Source organism: Hakea prostrata, chromosome 7, assembly GCF_041222555.1.
Source record: "Hakea prostrata isolate BN-2017 chromosome 7, UWA_Hpros_2, whole genome shotgun sequence".
NCBI classification, from domain to species: domain Eukaryota; kingdom Viridiplantae; phylum Streptophyta; class Magnoliopsida; order Proteales; family Proteaceae; genus Hakea; species Hakea prostrata.
This window is the reverse complement of record NC_142606.1, coordinates 70,634,389-70,658,971: the sequence shown is the minus strand read 5'-3', so window position 1 is coordinate 70,658,971 and position 24,583 is coordinate 70,634,389. Positions and strand designations below refer to the sequence as shown.

Sequence of the window (24,583 nt, the reverse complement as noted above, 5' to 3'; positions counted from 1 at the left end):
TCGTATAACGCATCCCGAGTGTGATGTTCGTGGCAACAAAATTGACTCACAACACCGACGGAAAGGCAATTCGAGTCTAGTCACGATCGATAATTCAGCTTCCCAACAAGCCTTCTGTACTTCTCTGGATCATCAAGAAGGGTTCCATCTTCTGGCATTAACTTTAAGTTACATTCCATGGGAGTGTCTATAGGTTTTGATCCCAACATTCCTGTTTCAGAAAGCAAATCCAGTACACACTTCCGTTGAGATAAGAAGATGCCCTTTGTTGATTGGGCAACTTCAACTCCTAGAAAATACTTTAACTTGCCCAAGTCTTTGGTCTGAAATTTCTCTTGTAAGTAGGTCTTTAACCTATCAATTCCTGAAGTGTCATCTCCTGTAATGACAATATCATCAACATAAACTACAAGAAAGATCTTGCCTGCATCAGAGTTTTTAAAGAATACAGAGTGATCACTTTCACAACGAGTCATCCCAAATTCTATTACAACAGTAGTAAAGCGTCCAAACCATGCTCGAGGTGGTCGCTTGAGACCATATAATGATTTGCGGAGGCGACAAACCTTATTCTTCTCCCCCTGAGCAACAAACCCAAGTGGTTGCTCCATATACACTTCTTCATGTAGATCTCCATGAAGAAAGGCATTCTTCACATCCAAGCAAACAAGGGCCACTTGTATGTAGCGAGAGAGATTAAAATACGGATGGAAGTAAGCTTGCAACAGCAAAAAGTATCAACATAATCTATGCCATAAACTTGAGCATAGCCCTTGGCAACGAGACGAGCTTTCAGGCGAGCTAACGAACCATCAGGATTAACTTCCACAGTGAATATCCACCTACAACCAATAGCTGTCTTTCCTGAGGGTAAAGGCACAAGATCCCAAGTTTGATTGTCTTCTAAGGCTTGTAATTCTTCGTTCATTGCACTGACCCACTCAGGATTAGACAAGGCTTCAAAACATTCTTAGGAATAGGATAATTCTCGATAGTAGATAAAGCATAGAGAACCCAAGTGATAAATTAGAATATGAAATAAAGTTAGAGATGGGATACTGAACACAAGAGCAGTACCCTTCCGAAGAGCATGGGAATATCAAGGTCAGATTTGGCGGAACGTCCGCGGATCACGCAAGTCGCACAGTAGAGACCGTAGGTGCGAGGGGGCTGTGGTTTTGGCCGGCGCATGTACACTTTGGTGATGTCCCGAGGTGGAGGGGAAGAACTGTCCCTGTGGAGACACACTTTGAAAAATACATAGATCATCATTTAGGTCGGTTAAACTATGAGATTCGGTGGAAAAAGAGTTGACTCAAAAATGACACATCTCAGTAACAAAATATCTTCGTAAGTCGAAGAATAACAACGATATCCCTTTTGAGTGCAGATACCCCACAAAAATACACTTAAGTGCACGTGGATCAAGTTTAGAGATCCCCGGGCGATGATTACAATGTAACACACACAACCAAATACGCATGAGGTAAAGTAAATAAGGAGATGAAGGAAATAAGAGAAATAGAATGCCACCTTTTAAGGCAGATGAAGGCATCCTATTAATAAGATAACAAGCATTAAACTGCATCAGCCCAAAGATTTAGGAACCTTCATCTCAAATAAGAAGAACGGGTGACCTCCAATAAGTGTCTATTTTTCCTTTCGCAACCCCATTTTGTTGAGGAGTATCAACACGAAGATTGGTGAAGAATCCCATTAAAGCCATAAATTTACAAAACGGATCAGAAATATTCTTTGGCATTATCACTACGAAAATACGAATAGGAACACCAAATTATACGAATTTCAATAACAAAATTGCAAAATATGTCAAATAATTCTGAACAATTTTTCATTAAATAAACCAATGACTCTTGAAAAATCATCCACAAATGTAACAAAGTATCTCGAACCAAGTAGAACTAACAGACTCCCCACACATCGAATAACTAAGAAAGGGTGGTCTGATCTGGTTTTATACGAGAAAACTCACACGATGAAGTTTTCCAAATTGACAAACTCACAATCCAACTTTGAAAGAGAATAAAACTTTTATCTACCAATTTTGGGTTTCGAAGGATGCCCCAACCACAATGTATTTATGGGGGATGGAAATACTAGAACAAGCGATGAGGATCTCTTCTCAATAGATACAACCCCCGACATCGCCTCTACCAAGTATCTTCTTCGTCGTAAGATCCTGAAATAAATAATACCGAAAGAATTTCACCAAACAGTTATTACGGAAGTAAATTTTTGAACAGATAATATTAAATGGCAAATTAGGTACGTAACAGTAGGGTAATGGATGGAGTGAGTTGAATGTACCCACTCCTTTAACATTGATATAAACCATCACAATGTAACCAAAGAGGATGATGGAACAAAAAAAAATATACCTTCCCTCATATGATCAGCTCCTAATCAATGATCCATGGGTGAGATGTGGTTAAAGGCAACTAGTAGCATTACTTCAACAAGTCACCTGATTGTGGTTGAGTGGCCTACCAGTGAACAATATAATCTTCCTCTCATCTTTACAATCTTAACCTCGGATGAACTTTAGTAGTTGTAGCCTGATTCATGATAATTGCATTCCCTGTGTGGGCTTCCCGTGAAGCTTCCAACAATATCGTTGAATATGTCCCGGACGACCACAATGATGACAAGTCTTAACTTGTCCTGGATTGTCGATAGAGTTGTGTGAACCTGGATATTTCCAAGTATTATTTCCTCGAGTTCGTCCTATATTTTGTCCACCAAGGACCCGTCCTCCGAGGTGCCTCGAGAAACCGTTGCCAAAGCTGAATTTTCGTAGAGTTATTGGTACTCTCCCTTGCAACACGAAGAACTCTTGAAAATGTGTCGGCTAACGTGGGTACATGATCACTACCAAGAATCCGTGCTCTAGCGCCTCAAACTCCTTTCCAAGACCTCCCAAGAAACCCATAACGCTAATTGCTCTCTTTGATTTTGCATAGTTTTGACATCGGAGGAGATAGGTAGAATAGAGTTTAGTTCTTCATACATTCTTTTAAAATCTGCAAAATATTGGGTAATATCTCTACCTTTTCTATCTACTCGATAAAATTCCTGGGACAATTCGTAGATTCTAGCCGATTATTCGACGAATACAACACATTCAAATACTCCCATAATTCCTTCACAGTTTGTAAGTGAGTCACCAAATCTATAATGTTATCCGCCAAGGAATTAAACATCTGCCAAAGTATTCGTGCATCAACAATTGCCCAAGCATCATCATCTATGGGTCAGTCTTAGTCAAATGATCTATCCGTCCCGTCCGAAGAACAATTTTAACTATAGCCCTCCATTGGTGGAAATTTGATCCACCCTCCAATTTCTTCTCAGTTAACCGATGAGAGGATGAAGAAATAATTTCAGTCATAGTATTTTTATTTGAAGTTTCTCCCATATCAAACAATTTTAAAATCAAATCCCATAAATTAGAATCGAATCATCGACCGAATCGAAACCGATCAAAGAACCGAATCGGGATTATTCCGCAGTTAATCCCGTTGATTAATCTCATAAACATAAATAAACCAATTTAAAATCAAACCAAACCGGAAAACTTGAATCAACTTAAAATCAAACCAAACCGAAAACTTATCTCGGTCTTTCAACTCGATCGAAGTCTCCTTAAATCACCGAAACTCAAGTCCAAACAAGAAACCAGATCGCAGTCTTTCAACACGATCGATCACTCTTGAAGTCTCCTTAAAACCACCAAAACTCAAGACCAAGCAGAGAACAGTCGCGCTTTCTTCTTGAAGTCTCAGTCTCAACACATGATCGATCTCTCTCACTCTTTAACAATCGTCGCAGCTTTCTTTCTCGAAGTCGAAGTCTCGAAATCTCAACACAATCGATGCTTTTCTCCTAAGAAGCGGAACCGACACCAGCGACAATTGCTTCTTATCGATTGCTTCTTCTCCTATGAAGCAAGTGCCCACCAGCAACAATTACTTCTTCTCCTAAGAAGCGAACAAAAAGGAACCAGCTATCGATTGCTTCTTCTCCGTACAATTTCTTTCCTTCCTATAGAATCGAAAGGAATAAGAGGACCTACTGCTCTGATACCATGTTATTTTGAGAAAGAATAAGGTGAGGAATGGGGGAGAGGAGAGGATGGAAGCCACGATTTTGTTGTGGAGTCTCATGAATCTTGTGAGAACTCCTCGAACTTTTCTATATATAGGCTAATTTACGTCTATTCTATATAGGAAAGCATAAACCTATTTCAATTGGTATAAAACTCTTAATTCCTACAACCCTTTCCTATCGAGAGTTGTGTTAGCGCAGTACTAACTCCGTGGTCTCCCTTCCTAAATTGCCCTTTTCTATTAGAACTTACAAACCACCAATGACCGGAAATAGGATTACAATTTACGACTCAGAACCCGTATATTAGAATGAACTAAATCAACGGGTTGATCACTTCTTTTATCAGAGGGAGAACAAACAGCACGTGTTTGTTTAGCATAAATACGTGCTCCATGGAAAAATTAATCTTTATTAAGATGTTTGACTAAAATGGGGAAAACGGAAAAAAGGGTTTTAACTGGAGAATGTCCAAGCCTCTGATGGAAGGGGAACATATGAGGAGATGGAGTGAATCTGTGGTGTTGGTGAAGAGGTTGCAGCAATAAGAGGAGCTACACTGTCAAGTAGAGAGTCTAGAGACCCTTCTGCACCTTACCATGTCCAGTCGTCCTCCCTGTCACCAGATCATGTACAACACAGTGAGAAGGGGGGAAAAGATAACTTTGAAGCTTCGACCTTTAGTAAGATTAGTAATAAAAGGAGATTAGAAAAAAAAAATGAGGGAATTTGCAAAATAGAAGATGGGATTAAGGTGGGAGAGGAGCAAATAGTCCCTTACTTAAAGAGAGGGATCCATTTGCCATGTGGATTGTGTTTTTTTCCTTCAAAAATGGGTATACTGCTGGAATTGAGTGGGCGAACCACTCATCTGATCCGTAGCCCTAGAACTTATAATCCAGGAGGTGGATACAGTCAAAGCACAAAGAAGGTAGCTCAAAAATACCTGAATGGGGTTGATAATTACCAGAAGTAGCTAAGGCAGTTTTAGAAGTAGTGGTAGTGGGGACAGCTTGTAGTAGCCCACAAAGAGCTTGCATGTCCTCATTGGAGAGCTTCGAGAGCATTGTCAGCTTCAGTGGAAGTTGTGGAGTCAGCTTCAGTTTGATTGGCATGAATCTTTTCCCTATTCTATCCACGAGCAGCCTTTCTTTTTGCTTCAAAGTCTATGGGTTTCCATGCAGTTACAAATACTTTTCTTTTATACAACATGGTTTACCACAATGTTCACATTTGATAACTTCCTTTAGTGTCTCTTTCCTATTTCCAGTTTGGATCTAAAGAGCTGACCTATCAGGTGTAGAAGAAGGGATCATTACATCAGCATTACATCAATCTTGATGGAGAATTTGAAGCCAAATGGGGTCATATTCAACATTATGTCTTGCTATTACATCACATACTCAAATCTCATCATGGTGCTTGCATAGGTTGCATCAGTGTTGTCATTGTCAATCTTCTGCCATGCACCAACAGCATTATAGTCTTGAGAGAGTGTCTTATCTATTTGTTTTATCTCATGAACTTGTCTACGAAACTCATAGACCTGACCTATGTACAACTTCCCCATGAGTCTTCTGTGCAGCAGTTGAAATACTAGCAGCAGAGTCCAATAGAAGGAAGGTTTAACGTACCTCCGGTCTCATGGATCTAACCAGGAATGCTATTACCAGAGAATCATATGCAAGACATCAATCTTGTGTTGGTCTAGGGTGGGTTTTATGGCTTTACAGCAGTTCCTGTAATATGTCCTAGTAATCCTCTGCCGGTGATGGTAATGTAGACAGACATTGACCACATTAAGTAATTTGACCCGTCCAGGATTTAAGAAGAGAAACAGTCTACCAAAAAAAGAAGAGAAACAAGAGGCTGGTAATCAGTCTTATCTGGGTTTTCAGTTTGCCCCCAGTTTGCAGTAGATATAAGGTTTGTGGTTGTAGTTGATTCTAATGTACTCATCTTTTCCCTAATTTTAATGTAGCAAACCCTATTGAGCTATTCAGGTAACAATTTTAAGATACAAACCCAACTGAGTTATTTGAAAGGAAGAAGAAGAAGACGAAGAAGAAGAGATGCATCTAACCTGGTTTTACAGCCTGCAATGGAGATTCTTCAATGGAGGGACAGCTTGTGATGATCTAACCTGGTTTCAAACCCTGTGACAGCAATTCTTCAATGAAGGGATAGCTTGCAATGAAGATCTTTGATGTTTCTTGTGATAGACAGCTAGCAGTTGGGGCAGGAGTTACCAGGAAGGTTTGTGATGGGGAAGGAACCAATCAGTGACAAATTTAAGTTTGTTTTCTTTCTGCAATTGAGACTTTGGATGATTTGTTCACAGTTTTTCACTCAATAATAGAAGAGAGAATAGATTTGGAGCCCTAGCTCTAATACTATGTAGAAAACAGAGAAAATCCACCCCACCCCCCCAGATGATTTCATTCTTTCACTCTAATAAGGTTTTATAAATTTACAACACAGAGTTTAGTACTACTTAGAGAGGGAACAGGAGTACAAATCAGATCAAGAAAAAACAGAAGCAAAATAAAGAGTCCTAACAGGATAAAGAGAGGGGAGTCCTATTTCAATTAGGACTCTTACCAAATACTTGCTAGCGCTGGTCTGGTTGAAGTCCCTCATGACAGATTCAAATGGGAAAAGCTAAAGGATCCAAAGGCAGACCCAAAATGGTTCTACTAGAAATTCTAAGAAAGAAGTTATGTGCCTAATGTGGTCCACTCTAGTGTTTGAAGACTAGGTTGGGCTGCCTTGTATGAATTAGGTTAAATGGATTGATTTGATGCATTTGATTACCTCTTGAACTTTAGGCATACCAATGAAGTACCTGACATTTAGTATCAAAGTCAACCACCGTATCAAGGGTTCAAGTAACGGAAAGGGCTATCTAAGAGAGGATTACCTAGAATAAAGTAGCAACTGTAAAAGAAAAGCAACCTCCCATCAAGAAAAAAGTGAAGCCACTCTGAAAGGGCTGCCTACCGGTAGAGTGAAAGCCACCAAAGACAATGACTACAAAACCTTGGTGGTTTTTATTTATCTAGTATGACCAGCACTTATGCACAGGCACTAGATTGAGTCAACTTGGTATGGGATAGGTTAAAAAGGCTTGATTTGACATATTCGATCGCTCTAAGCTTTAGGTGTATTGTTTAAGTACCTAACAGAAACATGCATAAGTTAATGATGCAGATCTAGCCCCTATGTGGGCTTGTTTACCAAGGAATAAGCATAGGTCGGATTATGTCGGGATTGGGCCTTTTGTTCAAGGGGGCAGTTGATAATGGACCTCTCCCCTATGGGCCTAAAACATATCTACCAAGGTGGTACACAAACTTAGCCTATTTATTTAATTAATTTGTTTTTAATTAGGTTAATTCTAGAGGTAATGTGAATATCACATGTTTTTAATGACTCAATTAGGTTGAGGTGCTTAGTGATCAAGAGGTTAGAAACTCCTTTTTCAAAAAGAAAGAATTGGAGTAAAAAGTTATTTTTGGACAACTGGTAGTCAGGTTACTTTGACTTTTGAGTTTGTAAGGCTGATAAAGCAACCATAAATAACCCCATTCTGTGACAAATCGAAAAGATACGAGTATTGATTATTAATTCCAAAAAAAAGTATTGACTATTACTAGCTGATAGACTTGAGAATTGATTATTACTAGTTGACAAGGAGCTTTTACCACCATTTTTTGTGTCTCCATCATGGGAACCTAATCTGGTGGGTCATATCCAGGTTGCCTTACTGTGTAACTCAAGGGGGCCTCCACACAACTCATATCCAAGTTGTTGTAACTAGATCAGGCAAGCGGCAAGTTATATAGTAATATCCAGATCTCCTCCTTTTCCATCTTCTTCTTTCACCCTCCCTACTTCATCTTTGGATACACTAGTATAATAAATCCTACCCACAGCCTAAATATACCACTGGGATCCATCAACTCCCTTATTTTGCAAGAATCTGCCAAAGCCAAAACTAACCGTTAAAACCTACTGAAATTTTGATAGAATTTTCTCCTACCCCTACTAGAGACTCAATACCGTATTCAAATCCATCCGCTCGGCCAATTACCTGAAATTTCCCTTTTACACTTCAGTTCTATTCTGACCAACAATAACAACCCCCATACTTCTAACCCGGGATCCGTATTGTAGGTCCAAGAATCCGAAGGTCTAGCCGGGTCAAATTTGTGGAGTGTCCGGATAGAAGTCCATGATCCATACCCTGAAACCCATGGATCTGGATTCTCTTGTTGAAGAGCTTGTCTTGCTTGGTTTTTGGACTTCTGGAAGGCAAGTGATGTCTGGAGATGTCCGGATTGAAGGTAAGACCTCCCCCATGTGTTCATTAGGGTTAGGTTGTACTTGGACATCAACCCTTTAAGCAAAGCACCCTTTTATAGCAATATACTAAGGGGCGGTTGCTAATGGCGGTTGATTAGACCAAGCGACGCCCCAAGCGACCGCCTAGTCCTGGTTGCGGGGTTTTGCCCTATTTTGCCCCCAAACTTCTATAAATAGCAACCCTCGTTTATTTTACGAATATTATTTTCGGGATTGCTGTTTTTTGTGGTTAGCCGGCTGTGGAGACATGCTGGAAGGTGATCTGAAGCGCGGTTAGTGTTCCAGAAGGTTCTACTGTCTTTTCTAGCTGATCTGGTTGAGGTAAGTGATTCCCTGTTCACTCATACTCTACCTTTAGCTATGATTAAAATAGATTAGTTTTCCTCTTTGGTTGTTCATGATCCTTTTATTACAGTACCTACCTTTTTAATGATCTTGGTGAGATTAGATCCGAAAACGAAACCCTACTTTCGTGAAAAGGGTTGATCTAATCAAGAGGGAGGATTATGGATAACCAAATTGATGTCAATTGTTAGGTTTTGTATTACCCTTGGTTGTGGGAGTGTTAGATTTGAAATTCGGACTATGATCATTCAAATTTCATATTGAAATCGGATGATCGAAGCCTTAAGTTTCGGATCTGAAACTCACTATTTTTGGGGCGGTCACTAGTGGCGGACGCTCAGACAAAGCGACCGGCTGGTTTCTAGTGAGCTTGCAACTTTTGGATTTGGTCCGATTTGATTTATTCGACTTACATATTAATATAACCCTGTTTATAGGTGTCCTCTGTTTCCAATAAAAGTCTTACAATTGTTTATGATTTGCAATTCAAACGAATCCTACTTATTTACAGGTAAGGACATACAATCCTATCTTTATATAATGACTTGAACATGCTAGTCCAGTGTCTATCAATACTATTCTTTCAATTCATATACTGTTGTAACCTTGTTTAGCATGCTGACCTTATTATATGCTTGTTGTTTGTGTTGTCTTTACATATACTTTATCATCTATGAATGTGGTATGACTACTGTGATGATTGATGGTTTGTGGTTCTGATGGAAAGGGTATTCCATTGGGATATCTTGGCTTGAGATATCAGAGGGTTGTGGTATGGGACACATGCCTGTTGATGTCTCCAGCACTGTCATAACTATTGGATGACATACCCAGGTAGAGTCTAGAGTTGCATGGCTAGGTACACCACATGCTACTACCCTTTCGGTAGGAGAATTGAAGCCGGATGACCCATGACGACAGTGATGTGACTCTGGTCCACTGTTGGTCATACAATGTTAGGGTTGCATATGTTAGATTAGGCTCATGGACGTCCAAGGAGCAGACAGGGTGTCGTGAGGAGCCATGAGAGCATTTTGCCCCAACAATATTTGGATGACCATAGGGTTATGGAATGGAATCCAATAACGGTAGCCAGTCCATGAGGGTTCTCACTCCTAGGTTGTGAAGGATACTAAACCGAGTTGGTTGGTGCCATAGGGGATGTATCTAGACTTCATGTAGTATGTTATCATTATGACTTGCATTGGATTAGAAACCCCGACATGCGCCAGTACTCATGTCAATGGTCATGGTGAGAGAGTGTTGACTTAACCCCAACCATGGTTTGAGAGCCAAGTGTGGACTTTCCATTTTACCCACGATCCCTACAAAGGTAACCAGTCCTTGCCGGATCAGAGTAACTAGACCTACCCAGAGGAGGGCTGATGTTATATCTTAAAGCATGTCAACTGTTAGAGACTTGCACAGTTAGATCTTAGCGGTATTCATACTTTGCATTCATACATATCATATATGCATTTTCTGATGGTTTGACATACGAATGGGAATCATTGTTGTTCTTACTGAGTTCTCCAGAACTCATTCCATTATTTGTCTATGTTTTATTAGCCTGTACAGATGGAGGATTACGCCGGAAGATGGATTGGTTTCCCATGAAGGAGCCTTCTCGTATGAAGAAGATGTGGCACCGGCAATGGGAAATGGAGATAGCCTATGTGCGGGAGCTCTGTGAGTGCATGGAGTGCGCTTATAGCACCCATTGATGGGCGTAGGAGACAGGTTGTCAGCCAATTTGCCTATCGTATGGAGAACAACTGGAGGACCCCCATTCTTGAAATACATGAGAAACATTATCTAGCTTTAGAGAAATAAACTAGAAAGAAAATCATTTAATTCTTTTAGATTGCTTCCGCTGAACTCATATTCTTTTTTATCATTTATTTCTTTCTTTGATTATTTTATTAAAGTATTTGGACTCCTGTAATCCTTTTATTTAATTATTGAACTTATTCTTGCTCATGATTGTCTTTACTTGCGTTTATTATTATTGATAGATTAAAACCGTGGATCCTGTGACGGATCACTCCCACGGGTTGTTGAGGCGGGTAACCGAGACTAGCGGGTGGGGTGTGACAGAGGTGGTATCAAAGCCATGGTTTTACGAAGTCAATAATAGTTAATACTTAATACAAGTGTTAGATGAGCAATCTGAGTCATAGATCCAAAAATGACTCAAAAGAACTAGAGTGAATAATAGGGAAATCTTTCGTTAGAAACAAACTAAGAAAGTAAGTGAATTTTCTTTTGCATAATTTACTATAAGTCAAGTGAAACATATTCTCACATTATAAATATCAAGAAAGTGCATAAGAGACAATAATAAAAATGCAACAAGCATAAATGAACTTCATTAATAAGAAAAAGCTTTACATAATTTGGAGCGTGCTCTACGCTTTACAAAAAGATAGGGAATAAACATGTGCTGAATAAAAACTACAATAAACATATCTAAACCCTAAAGTCAGTCTGTACTGAATCAAAAAGGACAAAAAGCCTAAGTCTAACTACTGATATGGTGGTGGTGGTGGTGGTGGTAGCCTCATCTGGCGGAGAACGTCAAGGCACTTTGCTATCTGGCCCCTCATCTCTACCTGCCCCTGCTCGTACTGGTCCATCCGAGTAAACAAACCCCTAGCCCAAGGTGGTGCGACCTTTGAAGTATCCTAAGTCTCGGATGTACCCCCTACCTCGAACTGAGAAGGTGGTGGTGAGTCTACATGAACTGCATCATCAACCTCTACATCCATGTCCTCCGGCTCGCTCTAGCATATCTGGTGAATTTGGTCCGCCCAGTAAGTGCATCTGAGCGACCAATCTGTAACCGATCGTACCGCCGTGACTGACCTGAATAGCCTCCTCTCCCTCGAAGTCAACCCCGAAGTGCTCAAAGATCCGTGTCAGAAGTCGTCCATATCCAAGGTTTGCTCCCCTCGGATGTGTCACTCGATAGATCATGGCATTCTGAATGATGTATGTCAAGTTTATCTGATAGCGGGTGTACACGGAGAAGGTCATCAGGGCCTGCATGAGTGAAATCTCACTCTGGTGTCCTGCCTTAGGCAGCAGGTTCCGTGCGATGATCTGTGAGATGATCCGGCATGAGGGATGCAGCTTAGTCACCGACTCTACCCCGCTGCACTCCCCTATGCAAATGCTCGAGTAGATGAGAGCCCTCTCCTACCAGAAGATGACATCATCTGACTCTGTCCTCGGCTCGAACCATCTCCTGTCGCTGTGGATATAAGGAACGTCAAGGATGTGAGCCAGCTCCTCAATGGTGAAGCGTATGTCTGTAGTCTTCACCCGGCTCTCTATGACGAGCCTAGTGTCGTGCTCTCCCACTGGCTCTCTGTGGAAGGTCAGGTTGCTGTAGAATAACATGACTAGTTTCGGATAGGCGGACTCATTCAAGAACAGTGTACCTCTCCAACCCACTGTTGCAAACCTGTCCTCTATCTGGAACTGCTCTAGCTCTGAAGTCACCACCGGTCTTCCTAGCTCAATCTAGTGATGACTAAAGTGGCCGAAGTACAGCTCTTGTGCCTCTGGAGATCTGAAGTAGTCTGGATGGACTGGGTCATGTGCGTCACCCCAACCATGACCTCGGCCACAAATAGGTACTCTCCTACCTCCGCGGGCAGCCATCTAATGTGAAAACTCTGTTTTTGGTTAAAAAAAGGAAGCAAAATGAGAGTTAGGACATGTCCATTAATTACCTACAAGAGTAAAAATGCATAATGAACAGTAGATCTATGCCTAGACATTTTTTGGGTAATAAAAGGAATGTTTTGCACCAAAGAAAACCTATAAATAGAAGCACATTGTAGTTTCTCACATGCAAACCATAGAAATGAAGGGTTTTGTGAGAAGATTACCTGAGTAGCGTGTATAGATCGCGTGGGAAGTAGATCCGAAGCCAACGGAGTCTCTAAAATACTTTCCTTAGCCTAAGCACGAAATCCCCAGAGCCCAAACACTGTTTTGAGAAGTGTAGAAGTGAAATGGGACCCAAAACCGTATTTGAAGCCTTTCTGTCGCGCGAATTTTGGGGCGGTCGCTTGTGGCGGTCGATTGACTCAAGCGACCGGCTTGAGCAACCGGCCGAGTTATTGTTGCCCAGATTTTTGGATTTTGGCCCTGTTTTGATTCTTTTTAGATTTTGTGCTTAATGCTGCCTCTAGTTTATGAGTGTTGGCCTTGTTGTGGTACATGTTTGGTTTAAAGAATCTTTTTCGGACTTGATCTTACAGCATTGCTAATTTCTTGGAGTTCTTTTCGCAGAAGGGTTCAGTTAAGGAATCGAGTTGTAGCTAATGGTCAAGAAGGTGAAGTTGGTGACGAAGATCAGGCTCGTGTTGAGGTTCCTACTGGAAGCACGGGAACTGAAGTCCCGAGTGTTGAAATTCCTCCTGGTGGAAACCCTACTCCTCCAGATCCACCGCAAGTAGTCTCTATTCAGGATGTGATGAACATTCTGGGAAACATGTTGCATCAACAGTCAAATTAGTTCACTGCTATGGTGCAAGGTTTCGCGACTACTCAGCAGAATGCCCAAGTAGCTCTTAATCCTCTTGGAGTTGGTACTTCTGCAGCTGGTGCTTTTGTGGACGGTTTTGCCCCTGGACCTCATGCAAAATTGATGGAGCATTTCCTGAAGCTCTTGATCCCTACTTTCATTGGTATTTCGTCGGATACGTTGTTTCCTAATAAGTGGATCCGAGAGATGGAAAAAGCTTTTCGCAACCTCCGTTGTAATGAAGCTCAAAAGATTCTATGCAAGAAAAAGACTGCAGCATGAAGCTGATGCGTGGTGGAATGCTACCAGACCTATTTTGGAAGCTTCGCACCCGGTTCTAACTTGGGAAATTTTCAAAGAAGCCTTTTGCAAGAATTACTTTCCTGAGTTTGTGAGAGATGCTAAAGAAGCTAAATTCATGGCACTCACACAGGGACCTAGTATTGTTCTGGAGTACCGGAAGAAGTTTGAAGAGTTGTTCTTCTTTGCCCCTACAGCGTTTAAAGGTGATAGTGAAAAGGCAAAGAAATTCTTCAAAGGTTTGAGGCCGTCTCTGAAGACTTATTTGGCGATTCATCCGATTGTGGACTATGCTAAATGCGAAGAAAGTGGAATATAATGAAAGAGAGAATTATCAGCTCCAGCGATCTATTGCGAACCGGAACCATTTGGTGGACCGTAACCGGAGATTCTCTAGGCCTGCTCCATACTCTACACCTTCATTTCAGCCTAGAGGAGCTAGTCCCAGCTTTAGCTCTGCATCGAGTTATGGTTCTAGCAGTGGACCGGTGCGTCCTGTTGCAGGAAGTCAGGGTACTGGACCAATATATCTAACCCCCGTCCAGTGGTTAATAACCAGAGACCTGCATTTCCTTCTTCAGCCGCTCCTATTGGTGGTAGGGATTTGACTTGCTTTAACTATGGGAAAGCGGGTCATTATTCCCGTAACTTCACTCAAAAGCCGAATCCTCAGATGTCAGCTATGAAGTCTACTTCAAATGTTTCTTCTGGGAAAGTGTTCAGCGTTACCGGTGTAGAATCTGAGACAGATCACGATGTTGTGACAGGTATTATTCCAATATCATCCACCTCTGCTTTTGTATTATTTGATACTGGTGCATCTCATTCATTCATTGCATCTTCATTTGTGAGTCGTATCCCTGTTACACTTGTAAAGTTGGAAAGATGAATAGTTATTAGTACTCCTACCAGATCTGTTGTTAGATTAGATGAAGTGGTTGAGTCTTGTCCAGTTGATATTGCTGGTAGAATCTTAGAAGCTCGGTTGATCAAGTTGGATATGTCTGATTTTGATGTGATACTTGGAATGGATTGGTTGTCTAAGTATGGTGCAATTATCCTTTGTTCTGAAAGGAAAGTACTGTTTCATCCCAAGGATGATCGTCCGTTTGAGTATCAAGGTAATCAAGGGAAGTTGAGCAAGAAGATTGTGGCTGCGACTGTTAAAGTCAGGCAATGGACCAAAGATGTTGGACTTCTTTCCTCTTCTATGGATGTTTCGAAAGGTGTGAAACAGTTGTCTGATATTGACGTTGTCAGGGACTTTCCTGATGTTTTTCCTAATTATTTGTCTGGTTTGCCCCTAGAGAGGGAGTTAGAGTTTTCAATTGACCTAATTCTTGGAGCAGCCCCTGTTTTGAAAGCTCCGTATCGGATGGCTCCGTCTGAGTTGATAGAACTTCAGACCCAGTTGAATGATTTGACAAGCAAAGGGTTTATCCAACCTAGTGTTTCGCCTTGGGGAGCCCCGGTGTTGTTCGTGAAGAAGGACGGTAGTATGCGGATGTGCATAGACTATCGGGAATTGAACAAGTTGACGATCAAGAATAAATATCCTCTTCCTAGGATCGATGACTTGTTTGATCAGTTGAAAGGTGCCGCTATTTTCTCAAAGATCGATCTGAGATCTGGGTATCATCAGTTGAGAGTGAAGTCCAGTGATGTCTGCAGAACTGCATTTAGGACTAGATATGGGCATTACAAATTCCGAGTCATGCCTTTTGGTCTTACTAATGCACCGGCAACATTCATGGATCTGATGAACCAAGTATTTCAAGATGTCTTGGACAAATTTATCATTGTATTCATTCATGACATTCTGATTTATTCAAAGAGCGAGGAAGAGCATGTTGAGCACTTGAGTTTTGCCCTGCAGCGTTTGAGAGAGAAGAAGTTGTTTGCCAAGTTCAGTAAATGTGACTTTTGGTTACCTAAAGTTATGTTCTTAGGTCACATTGTTTCTGCTGATAGTATTAAGGTTGACCCTACGAAGGTTCAAGCTGTAGCCGATTGGGACCGACCTAACTCAGTCACCGAGATTCGAAGTTTTCTTGGTATGGCGGGATATTATAGGCGCTTTATTGAGAATTTCTCTAGACTATCAACTCCTATGACAAAGCTTACCAGAAAATGAATCAAGTTTGAGTGGAACGAAGCCTGTGAAAAGAGTTTTCAAGAACTCAAGAAGAGGTTGACTAACGCTCCGGTGTTTGACAATACCAGATGACTCTGGAGGTTTGACAGTTTATACCGATGCCTCTAAAGTTGGTTTGGGTTGCATTCTGATGCAGCATGGGAAGGTTGTAGCTTATGCTTCTAGGCAGTTGAAGAACTACGAACATAACTATCCTACTCATGATTTGGAATTGGCAGTTGTGGTGTTTGCTTTGAAGATCTGGCGTCACTATCTTTATGGTGAAAAGATATCGATTTTTACTGACCACAAGAGTCTCAAGTATTTCTTTACTCAAAAGGAGTTGAATATGAGACAACGAAAATGACTAGAATTGGTGAAGGACTATGATTGTGATATTCAGTATCATCCAGGAAATGCTAATGTGGTTGCTGATGCTTTGAGTAGAAAGAGTAATCGAGAATGTGTAGATCTGGCATCTCTTAGTAAGCCCTTATTGTTCTCTATTGTCAGATTTGGACTTAAGATTTTGTCAGAAGGTTCCAATGCTATTTCGGTAGCTGTGTCAGTTCGACCGAGTTTGAGGGACTCAATTGTTGCTCTGTAGTCGACTGATCCGGAATTAAAGAAGAAGATTGACCTGATCACTTCGAAGACTAAGGAAGTAGAAGATTTCTCCCTAGCCTTTGATGGTGCTCTTGTTTTCAGAGATAGAATTTGTGTTCTGCTGTAGAAGACCTTAAAAAGAAATCTTGACTGATGCTCATCAGTCCATCTTTACTATTCACCCCTGAAGTGTAAAGATGTACCATGATATGAAAGGGTATTTTTGGTGGTCTGGCATGAAGAATGATGTGGAAGACTTCATTGCTAAGTGTGGGACTTGTCAACGTGTGAAAGTTGTCCGGCAGCCTTCGTTTGGCATTATGCATCCTCTTCCAGTACCTAGTTGGAAGTGCTATGGATTTTGTCACACGTCTACCCCGAACTAGCAAAGGGAATGACTCGGTGTGGGTGGTAGTGGACCGACTAACCAAATCGGCTCACTTCATTCCGATGAAGATCACCTATACTATGGATAAGTTGGCCCGACTCTATGTTGATAATGTGGTGAGACTGCATGGTGTTCCTGTTAGTATTGTGTCGGATAGACACCCGAGGTTCACCTCGCGTTTCTGGAATAGTCTGCAGAAAGCCCTGGGTACTCAGCTGAATTTGAGTACTGCTCATTATCCTCAAACCGATGGACAATCGGAAAAGACCATACAAATTTTGGAAGATATGCTTCGAGCGTGCGTCATTGATATGAGTGGTAACTGGGATGATCACCTAGCCTTGGTGGAGTTTGCTTACAATAACAGTTATCAGTCTTCTATCGGAATGGCCCCGTTTAAAGATTTGTATGGAAAGACTTGTAGAACTCATCTGTAATTGGGATGAAGTTGGGGAAAGGCGTGTTTTTTGCCCTAATCTAATTGAAACCACCGGTACCATGGTGGATATGATTAGAGAAAGTGATCAAAACAGCCCAGTCTCGATAGAAGTCTTATGCAGATAAAAGAAGATCAGACCTTAAGTTTCAAGTTCGTGAGCGTGCGTTTTTGAAAGTTTCGCCGATGAAGGGAGTCATGCGTTTTAATATCAAATGAAAGCTCAGCCCTAGGTATATTGATCCCTTTAATATTATTAAGAAGGTTGGACCAATAGCTTATCGGTTGGCTCTGCCTCCGTCTCTTGCTCGTGTGCATGATGTTTTCCATGTATCTATGCTAAGGCAATGCTTAGCAAGCGCAGAGCAGTTGTTCCAACATGAACCGGAAGGTTTGAGTGCGGATTTCACATATGATGAAGAACCGGCTGAAATTTTGGACCGGAAGGATAAGCAATTAAGAAACCGGTCTATACCTTTGGTGAAGATCAGATGGAAGAATCATTCATTTGAGGAAGCATATTGGGAAAAAGAAGATGAGATGCAGATCAAGTACCCTCATCTTTTAAGACTTACAGATACGTTATAATTTCGGAGACGAAATTTCTTTTAAGGAGGGAGGGATGTAACAACCCCTGTATTTCTAACCCGGGATCCATATTGTAGGTCAGAGAACCCGAAGGTCTAGCCGGGTCAATTTGTGGAGTGTCCGGATAGAAGTCCATGATCCATACCCTGAACCCATGGATCTAGATTCTCTTGTTGAATAGCCTGCCTTGCTTGGTTTTTGGACTTGTAGAAGGCAAGTGATGTCTGGAGATGTCCGGATTGAAGGTAAGACCACCCCCACGTGTTCATTAGGGTTAGGTTGTACTTGGACATCAACCCCCTGAGCAAAGCACCCTTGTATAGCAATATACTAGGGGGCGGTTGCTAGTGGTGGTTAATTAGACCAAGCAACCGCCCCAAGCGACCGCCTGGTCCTGGTTGCGGGGTTTTGCCCTATTTTGCCCCCAGACTTCTATAAATAGCAACCCTCGTTTATTTTACGAATATTATATTCAGGATTTCTGTTTTTAGTGGTTAGGCGACTGTGGAGACGTGCTGGAAGGTGATCTGAAGTGCGGTTAGTGTTCCAGAAGGTTCTACTGTCTTTTCTAGCTGATCTGGTTGAGGTAAGTGATTCCCTGTTCACTCATACTCTACCTTTAGCTATGATTAAAATAGATTAGTTTTCCTCTTTGGTTGTTCATGATCCTTTTATTACAGTACCTACCTTTTTAATGATCTTGGTGAGATCAGATCCGAAAGCGAAACCCGGCTTTCGTGAAAAGGGTTGATCTAATCAAGAGGGAGGATTCTAGATAACCAAATTGATGTCAATTGTTAGGTTTCATATTACCCTTGGTTGTCGGAGTGTTAGATTTGAAATTCGAACTATGATCATTCAAAATTCGGATTGAAATCGGATGATTAGAAGCCTGAGTTTTGGATCTGAAACTCACTATTTTTTGGGCGGTCGCTCAGACCAAGCGACCGGCTGGTTTCTAGTGAGCTTGCAACTTTTGGATTTGATTCATTCGACTTACATATTAATATAACCCTGTTTATAGGTGTCCTTTGTTTCCAATAAAAGTCTTACAATTGTTTATGATTTGCAATTCAAACGAATCCTACTTATTTACAGGTAAGGACATACAATCCTATCTTTATATAATGACTTAAACATGCTAGTCCAGTGTCTATCAATACTATTCTTTCAATTCATATACTGTTGTAACCTTGTTTAGCATGTTGACCTTATTATATGCTTGTTGTTTGTGTTTTCTTTACATATACTTTATCATCTATGAATGTGGTATGACTGCTGTGATGATTGATGGTTTGTGGTTCTGATGGAAAGGGTATTCCATTGGGATATCTTGGCTTGAGATATTAGAGGGCTGTGGTATGGGACACATGCCTGTTGATGTCTCCAGCACTGTCATAACTACTGGATGACATACCCAGGTAGAGTCTAGAGTTGCATGGCTAGGTGCACCACATGCTACTACCCTTTCGGTAGGAGAATTGAAGCCGGATGACCCATGACGACAGTGATGTGACTCTGGTCCACTGTTGGTCATACAATGGTAGGGTTGCATATGTTAGGTTGGGCTCATGGACGTCCAAGGAGCAAACAGGGTGTTGTTAAGAGTCATAAGAGCATTCCGCCCCAACAATATGTGGATGACCATAGGGTTATGGAATGGAGTCCAATAACGGTAGCCAGTCCGTGAGGGTTCTCATTCCTAGGTTGCGAAGGATACTGAACCGATTTGGTTGGTGCCATAGGGGATGTATCTAGACTTCATGTAGTATGTTACCATTATGACTTGCATTGGATTAGAAACCCCGACATGCGCTAGTACTCATACCAATGGTCGTGGTGAGAGAGTGTTGACTTAACCCCAACCATGGTTTAAGAGCCAAGTGTGGACTTTCCATTTTACCCAGGATCCCTACAAAGGTAACCAGTCCTTGCCGGATCAGAGTAACTAGACCTACCCAGAGGAGGGCTGATGTTATATCTTAAAGCATGTCAACTGTTAGAGACTTGCACAGTTAGATCTTAGCGGTATTCATACTTTGCATTCATACATATCACATATGCATTTTCTGATGGTTTGACATATGAATGGGAATCATTGTTGTTCTTACTGAGTTCTCCAAAACTCATTCCTTTATTTGTCTATGTTTTATTAGCCTGTACAGATGGAGGATTACGCCGGAAGATGGATTGGTTTCCCATGAAGGAGCCTTCTCATATGAAGAAGATGTGGCACCGGCAATGGGAAATGGAGATAGCCTATGCGGGAGCTCCTGTGAGTGCATGGAGTGCGCTTATAGCACCCATTGATGAGCGTAGGAAACAGGTTGCCAGCCAATTTGCCTATCGTATGGAGAAGAACTGGAGGACCCCTTTTCTTGAAATACATGAGAAACATTATCTAGCTTTAGAGAAAGAAACTGGAAAGAAAATCATTTAATTCTTTTAGATTGCTTCCGCTGAACTCATATTCTTTTTTATCATTTATTTCTTTCCTTGATTACTTTATTGGAGTATTTGGACTCCTATAATCCTTTTATTTAATTATTGAACTTATTCTTGCTCATGATTGTCTTTACTTGCGTTTATATTATTGATAGACTAAAACCGTGGATCCTGTGACGGATCACTCCCACGGGTTGTCGGGTGGGTAACCAAGACCGGCGGGTGGGGTGTGACACCAACCCTACAGCACTGTCTTAATTTGAGATATTGGCATTGGCACTCATCTTAATTAAGGCCACATCATTTAGGCTGTCTATCAAGTATGACCTTTAAGATAGCTCCTTGGAGAGTAAGTATCCATGAAGCCAACCCCATTTAGTTGGGATAAGGCTGAAATGCTGAATTGTTGTTGCTACATGGTCCGACACCTATGATACCCTTACCAAAGCAATTAGGCATTATAGGTTTTGATGTACCAACAGTTCATGTCTCCTTACTTGGGACACTAGATTTAATGTGCGTGACCATGATCAATAGATACACCTGACAAGGAAATCCACTGGAATTGAGTAGAATATCTGAGAGAGAGATTATATAGAAAGCCATTTCCCAACTTAACAGGGTTGGCTACATTGATCCAAACAAAACAAAATAGTAAAAACAAGAGGTCAAAACATTAAGGCAAAAGAAGACGTGGGGGAGAAGACCAATGGGAAAATAAAAATGGAAAATGACAACCGAAAAATAGAGAGAGAAAAAAATATTGAAAGGTGAAAATAGAAGGAATAAAGCCCAGCAAGTAAGGAGAATCTGAGCTACACGTGTCTGCTACATGAATCCTTTCCTCAAATAGAATCTACGGAAGCTTCTTCTTGGAACAAGAACTAGACTGAATGTTCTTCCTCACAAGTTCACCTATGATACCATATTATTGTCAAGTCATATCTCAATTTGAAAAAAATAAAAAGTCCAGTGCTGAGGCATGCTTCATAAATTTTTTACAAAAGATTATAAAATATTAGCATGAATTTATTTTATATATGTTTTGGAAAGTTTTTAGAAGCAGAATTGCAGCCCAGGATCTCTGTGCATGGAATTGCAGCAAACCAAGGTGGCATAGTAACATTTTCCATGCCCAAAGGTCTGTCATTTGATAAAGTGACTAAAGTGAAATTAACTACTACACTGGTGAGAGATACTTAGGAGTTGCTTATGAGTAATTATCAATAATTGGAAAAGGGTGGCATAAGGGACTTATATATCTTTGGTTGATTATCCCAATGGGATCCTACCTTTTCCCTAATTTTAGTGACCTAGGATTGTATTTAGCAGTTTTTTCTTGATAGGAAATAGGGGGAAATTAGTAACCCAAAACCAAGGTAACCAGTTGGGAAACCCAATTGTTAGGATTTACTAATTAAGAGAATAAGTGAATAAAAAGGACAGCAGCCAAAAATCAAGGCATCTGTCGCACTGTTGCGCTCTTGTATACTTCCGTTGGAGGCATTGCATCTGTGGTGCTCAATGCAACATTTCTGCCTTTCCATGAAATTGAATTTTTTATATTATATCACATGAAGGCCGAACCTAGGTTTAAAAAAACACAGAGTACTAAAATTCTATTATTTTGATGCATTTCCAATGTACCTAATAGTTAAAACTCTGAAGAGATACAATAGAATGAAACAAACTTCAGTAAGAATGTGGTAACAATGGAGGTAAAATAATAATATTAACCAAAAAGTAGGAAATCCGGTACCATGGCCACAACACCAGTGAACAGGATATTTATTTGGTTACCAATAAGCAAAACATTCATAAATGTTGTCGAAATAGAGATGTTGAAGCCAGTGGGTTGCTCGCTTTGATTTGTACCCCACCCCCTCACAATGTCTGATATAGAACTGGTGCTAGACCAAACCAGCTTCAAACAGACAGACTGGACCAGGCCAAATCAGCCTAGCTAGTCTTCTAGAGGGACCAAAAAAGATGCCAAAACACTGTTCACATGGAAAATAAGGTGGACAGTGTCACAACCCTTTTGGGGCCCAGAAGGAATACTATTCCAAGATTTTGTGGGGCCCAAGAGTAAATCATGTGAAGATCTTTTATGAAGACTGAAGACTAAAGACTAAAGACCTTTTTAGAAGTAGATAAATATGTTATTTCATTAGTTTCTGATTCTCTTAGTCACTAAAATCAGAATTATGAAGTTACTATTGTTGTTGAGAATCTTAGCTGAATAACTCACCTATATATATACACACACGATTTTTACAAATTGCTAAGTTGAAGCTCTGCTTACTTTCTTGTCTCTTACTTTAAAGATAAGAAGGGTGAGGACCCTTCTATTAAGAGCTAAACATCTAGGGCTCCATGAGCGGAGCTCCCTTAGGCTGCCCCCCCTCATTTTCGAAAATTTCTGTGTGCGAAATATCAGCAGTTGCCCCCCCCCCCCAACTGTAGAAAATTTCTAATGATGAAGACAATGGGTAGCAAGGTCATTGTGTTTTTGTGGCTTTTCACTTGTTCTTGTTTTTGTAAGAAACTAATATTGATTTTTAATTAATACGTGATAATTATTTTTTTAATATTGGTAAACATTTTGTAATCATTATTCGGCCCCTCCCCATGCTAAATCCTGACTCCAGACCTGGGGAAATCTTGCTAATGAGAGTTAAATCTACCTATCCCTATTTTATATTCTCTTGTCCTTTTTTTCTCTCTTTTTTTATTTCTAATCCTTGATTTGTGGGAATAACTAGGGCTAATTCATCTTTGATCTTAGGTTTACATTAATGTCTCTGTTGTTGACATAAATGCCTTCACATTTCACACATATCAAATCAAATATATAAAACTGCATTCATGAAACTTCAATAAGCAAAACATTCATAAATGTTGTTGAGGCCAGTCAGTTGCAGCATTTGATTCCCCACCCCCACCCCCACCCCCTTTTTAATGCTCAAGCTGCAATACTTTTGAAGGAAGACTATGAGATAAAGATAAACACATCCACATTTCACACATATCATCAATCAAATATATCAAAGTGGCATTAACAGGAATGACATGACAAAATGCGAATTGGAGGTACTAAAAAGGCATATATAAATCAGAAGACGGAACTAATTGGATTGCAAGAAGAGGCTATATGAGTTCTTAATTACTTCCCTCGACTGGAATGAAAGCTGATGCCAACCATTTGGAAACTTACGAAAAAATTCAGTTTAAGTATGAAAGAATCAGAACTAATTCTAGGAAGATTAGTAAGCATTCTTCAAACAAAGATGCAACCTTGTCTTCCCTATTTCTTAGTTGGCAACAGTAATTACGAACTTCAGGAATCAATACTCTTTCTCCAGCATAGAGACACATAATATCGAACAAAATTCCATTCACTTCGTTCAATTAAATAAATAGGTTCCTAGAAGGGACCTGTTTACGAGCATCGGCGAGGCGAAATGTCCAGGCGTGGTCAATAAGGAAGAGCTGAGACTCCTTCTCCATGAAATCCGAAGCGAGGACGAGTTGTCTCTGTCTACCATTCTCACAAAGCTCGACCTGAAAGAAGTCTCCACTATCGAAGGTCTCTGAAGAGAGCTTCTGAAATAGCTGACGATGCAGAGATGGAGGAATGCCTGAAGCTTCCAGGAGCAGACCGTGCACTTTAACGAAGTCCTCGAAATCTCTGATTCTAGCAGAAGCCATGTTCATTTCCTTCTCTAGCTCTAGTGAAGTTCCTCTGAAACAAGCGGCGAACCAGTGAAACACAGTTTAAATTTTACGCACGCAAAGAGACACGTTGGCCGATCACGCTTGGGGGATTGGAATTTAGGGATGGTTCGAGTGTTTACCATTTTTCATTTTTTCCCTTCTTCTTCTTCTTTCTTTCTTTTTTTTTTATTTATTTTTTTTATACAATGGGGTTTTATTGAGCAGGGTATGGGTGTCAATTTATAGTCCGAACCGTTAAAACCGAACCGCACCAGTCCGTTATAGCCCAAACCGACCCGAACAGAACCATAATGGGCCGTAAATGGGCTGAAGGTTGTGGAGCCCGCACCAACCCGAAACCGAACCGCAACCCGTTATAACCCGTTTTGTAATTTTACATTAAATAGTATTTGAATCATTATATTACCATTAGGTAGTTGGTATAGACAATTAAAAAAATTAATCATGAATTCAAAGATTAAATAGTCATTTTACAACTTAATATTTAGGTTCTTGATTTCTATATAATTGGTGAGTTTTTTTTTAATGGAAATTAATCAATAACAACGTTGTTTTCCATATAATTTTCGCTTTTGT

The 24,583-nt window shown here is 40.6% G+C and overlaps 1 protein-coding gene across 1 annotated transcript in view; it reads right to left on the bottom strand.

The window, feature by feature from the left end:
* LOC149011931 (tubulin-tyrosine ligase) overlaps positions 1–24,147 on the bottom strand; it is a 56,774-nt gene extending 32,627 nt beyond the window's left edge. Inside the window, exon 1 of the mRNA XM_089161246.1 lies at positions 23,708–24,147. Coding sequence (XP_089017372.1) covers positions 23,708–23,986 — 279 coding nt within the window. The 5' untranslated portion in view covers positions 23,987–24,147. The remainder of the gene's footprint in view (positions 1–23,707) is intronic.
* Positions 24,148–24,583: the final 436 nt, after the last annotated feature.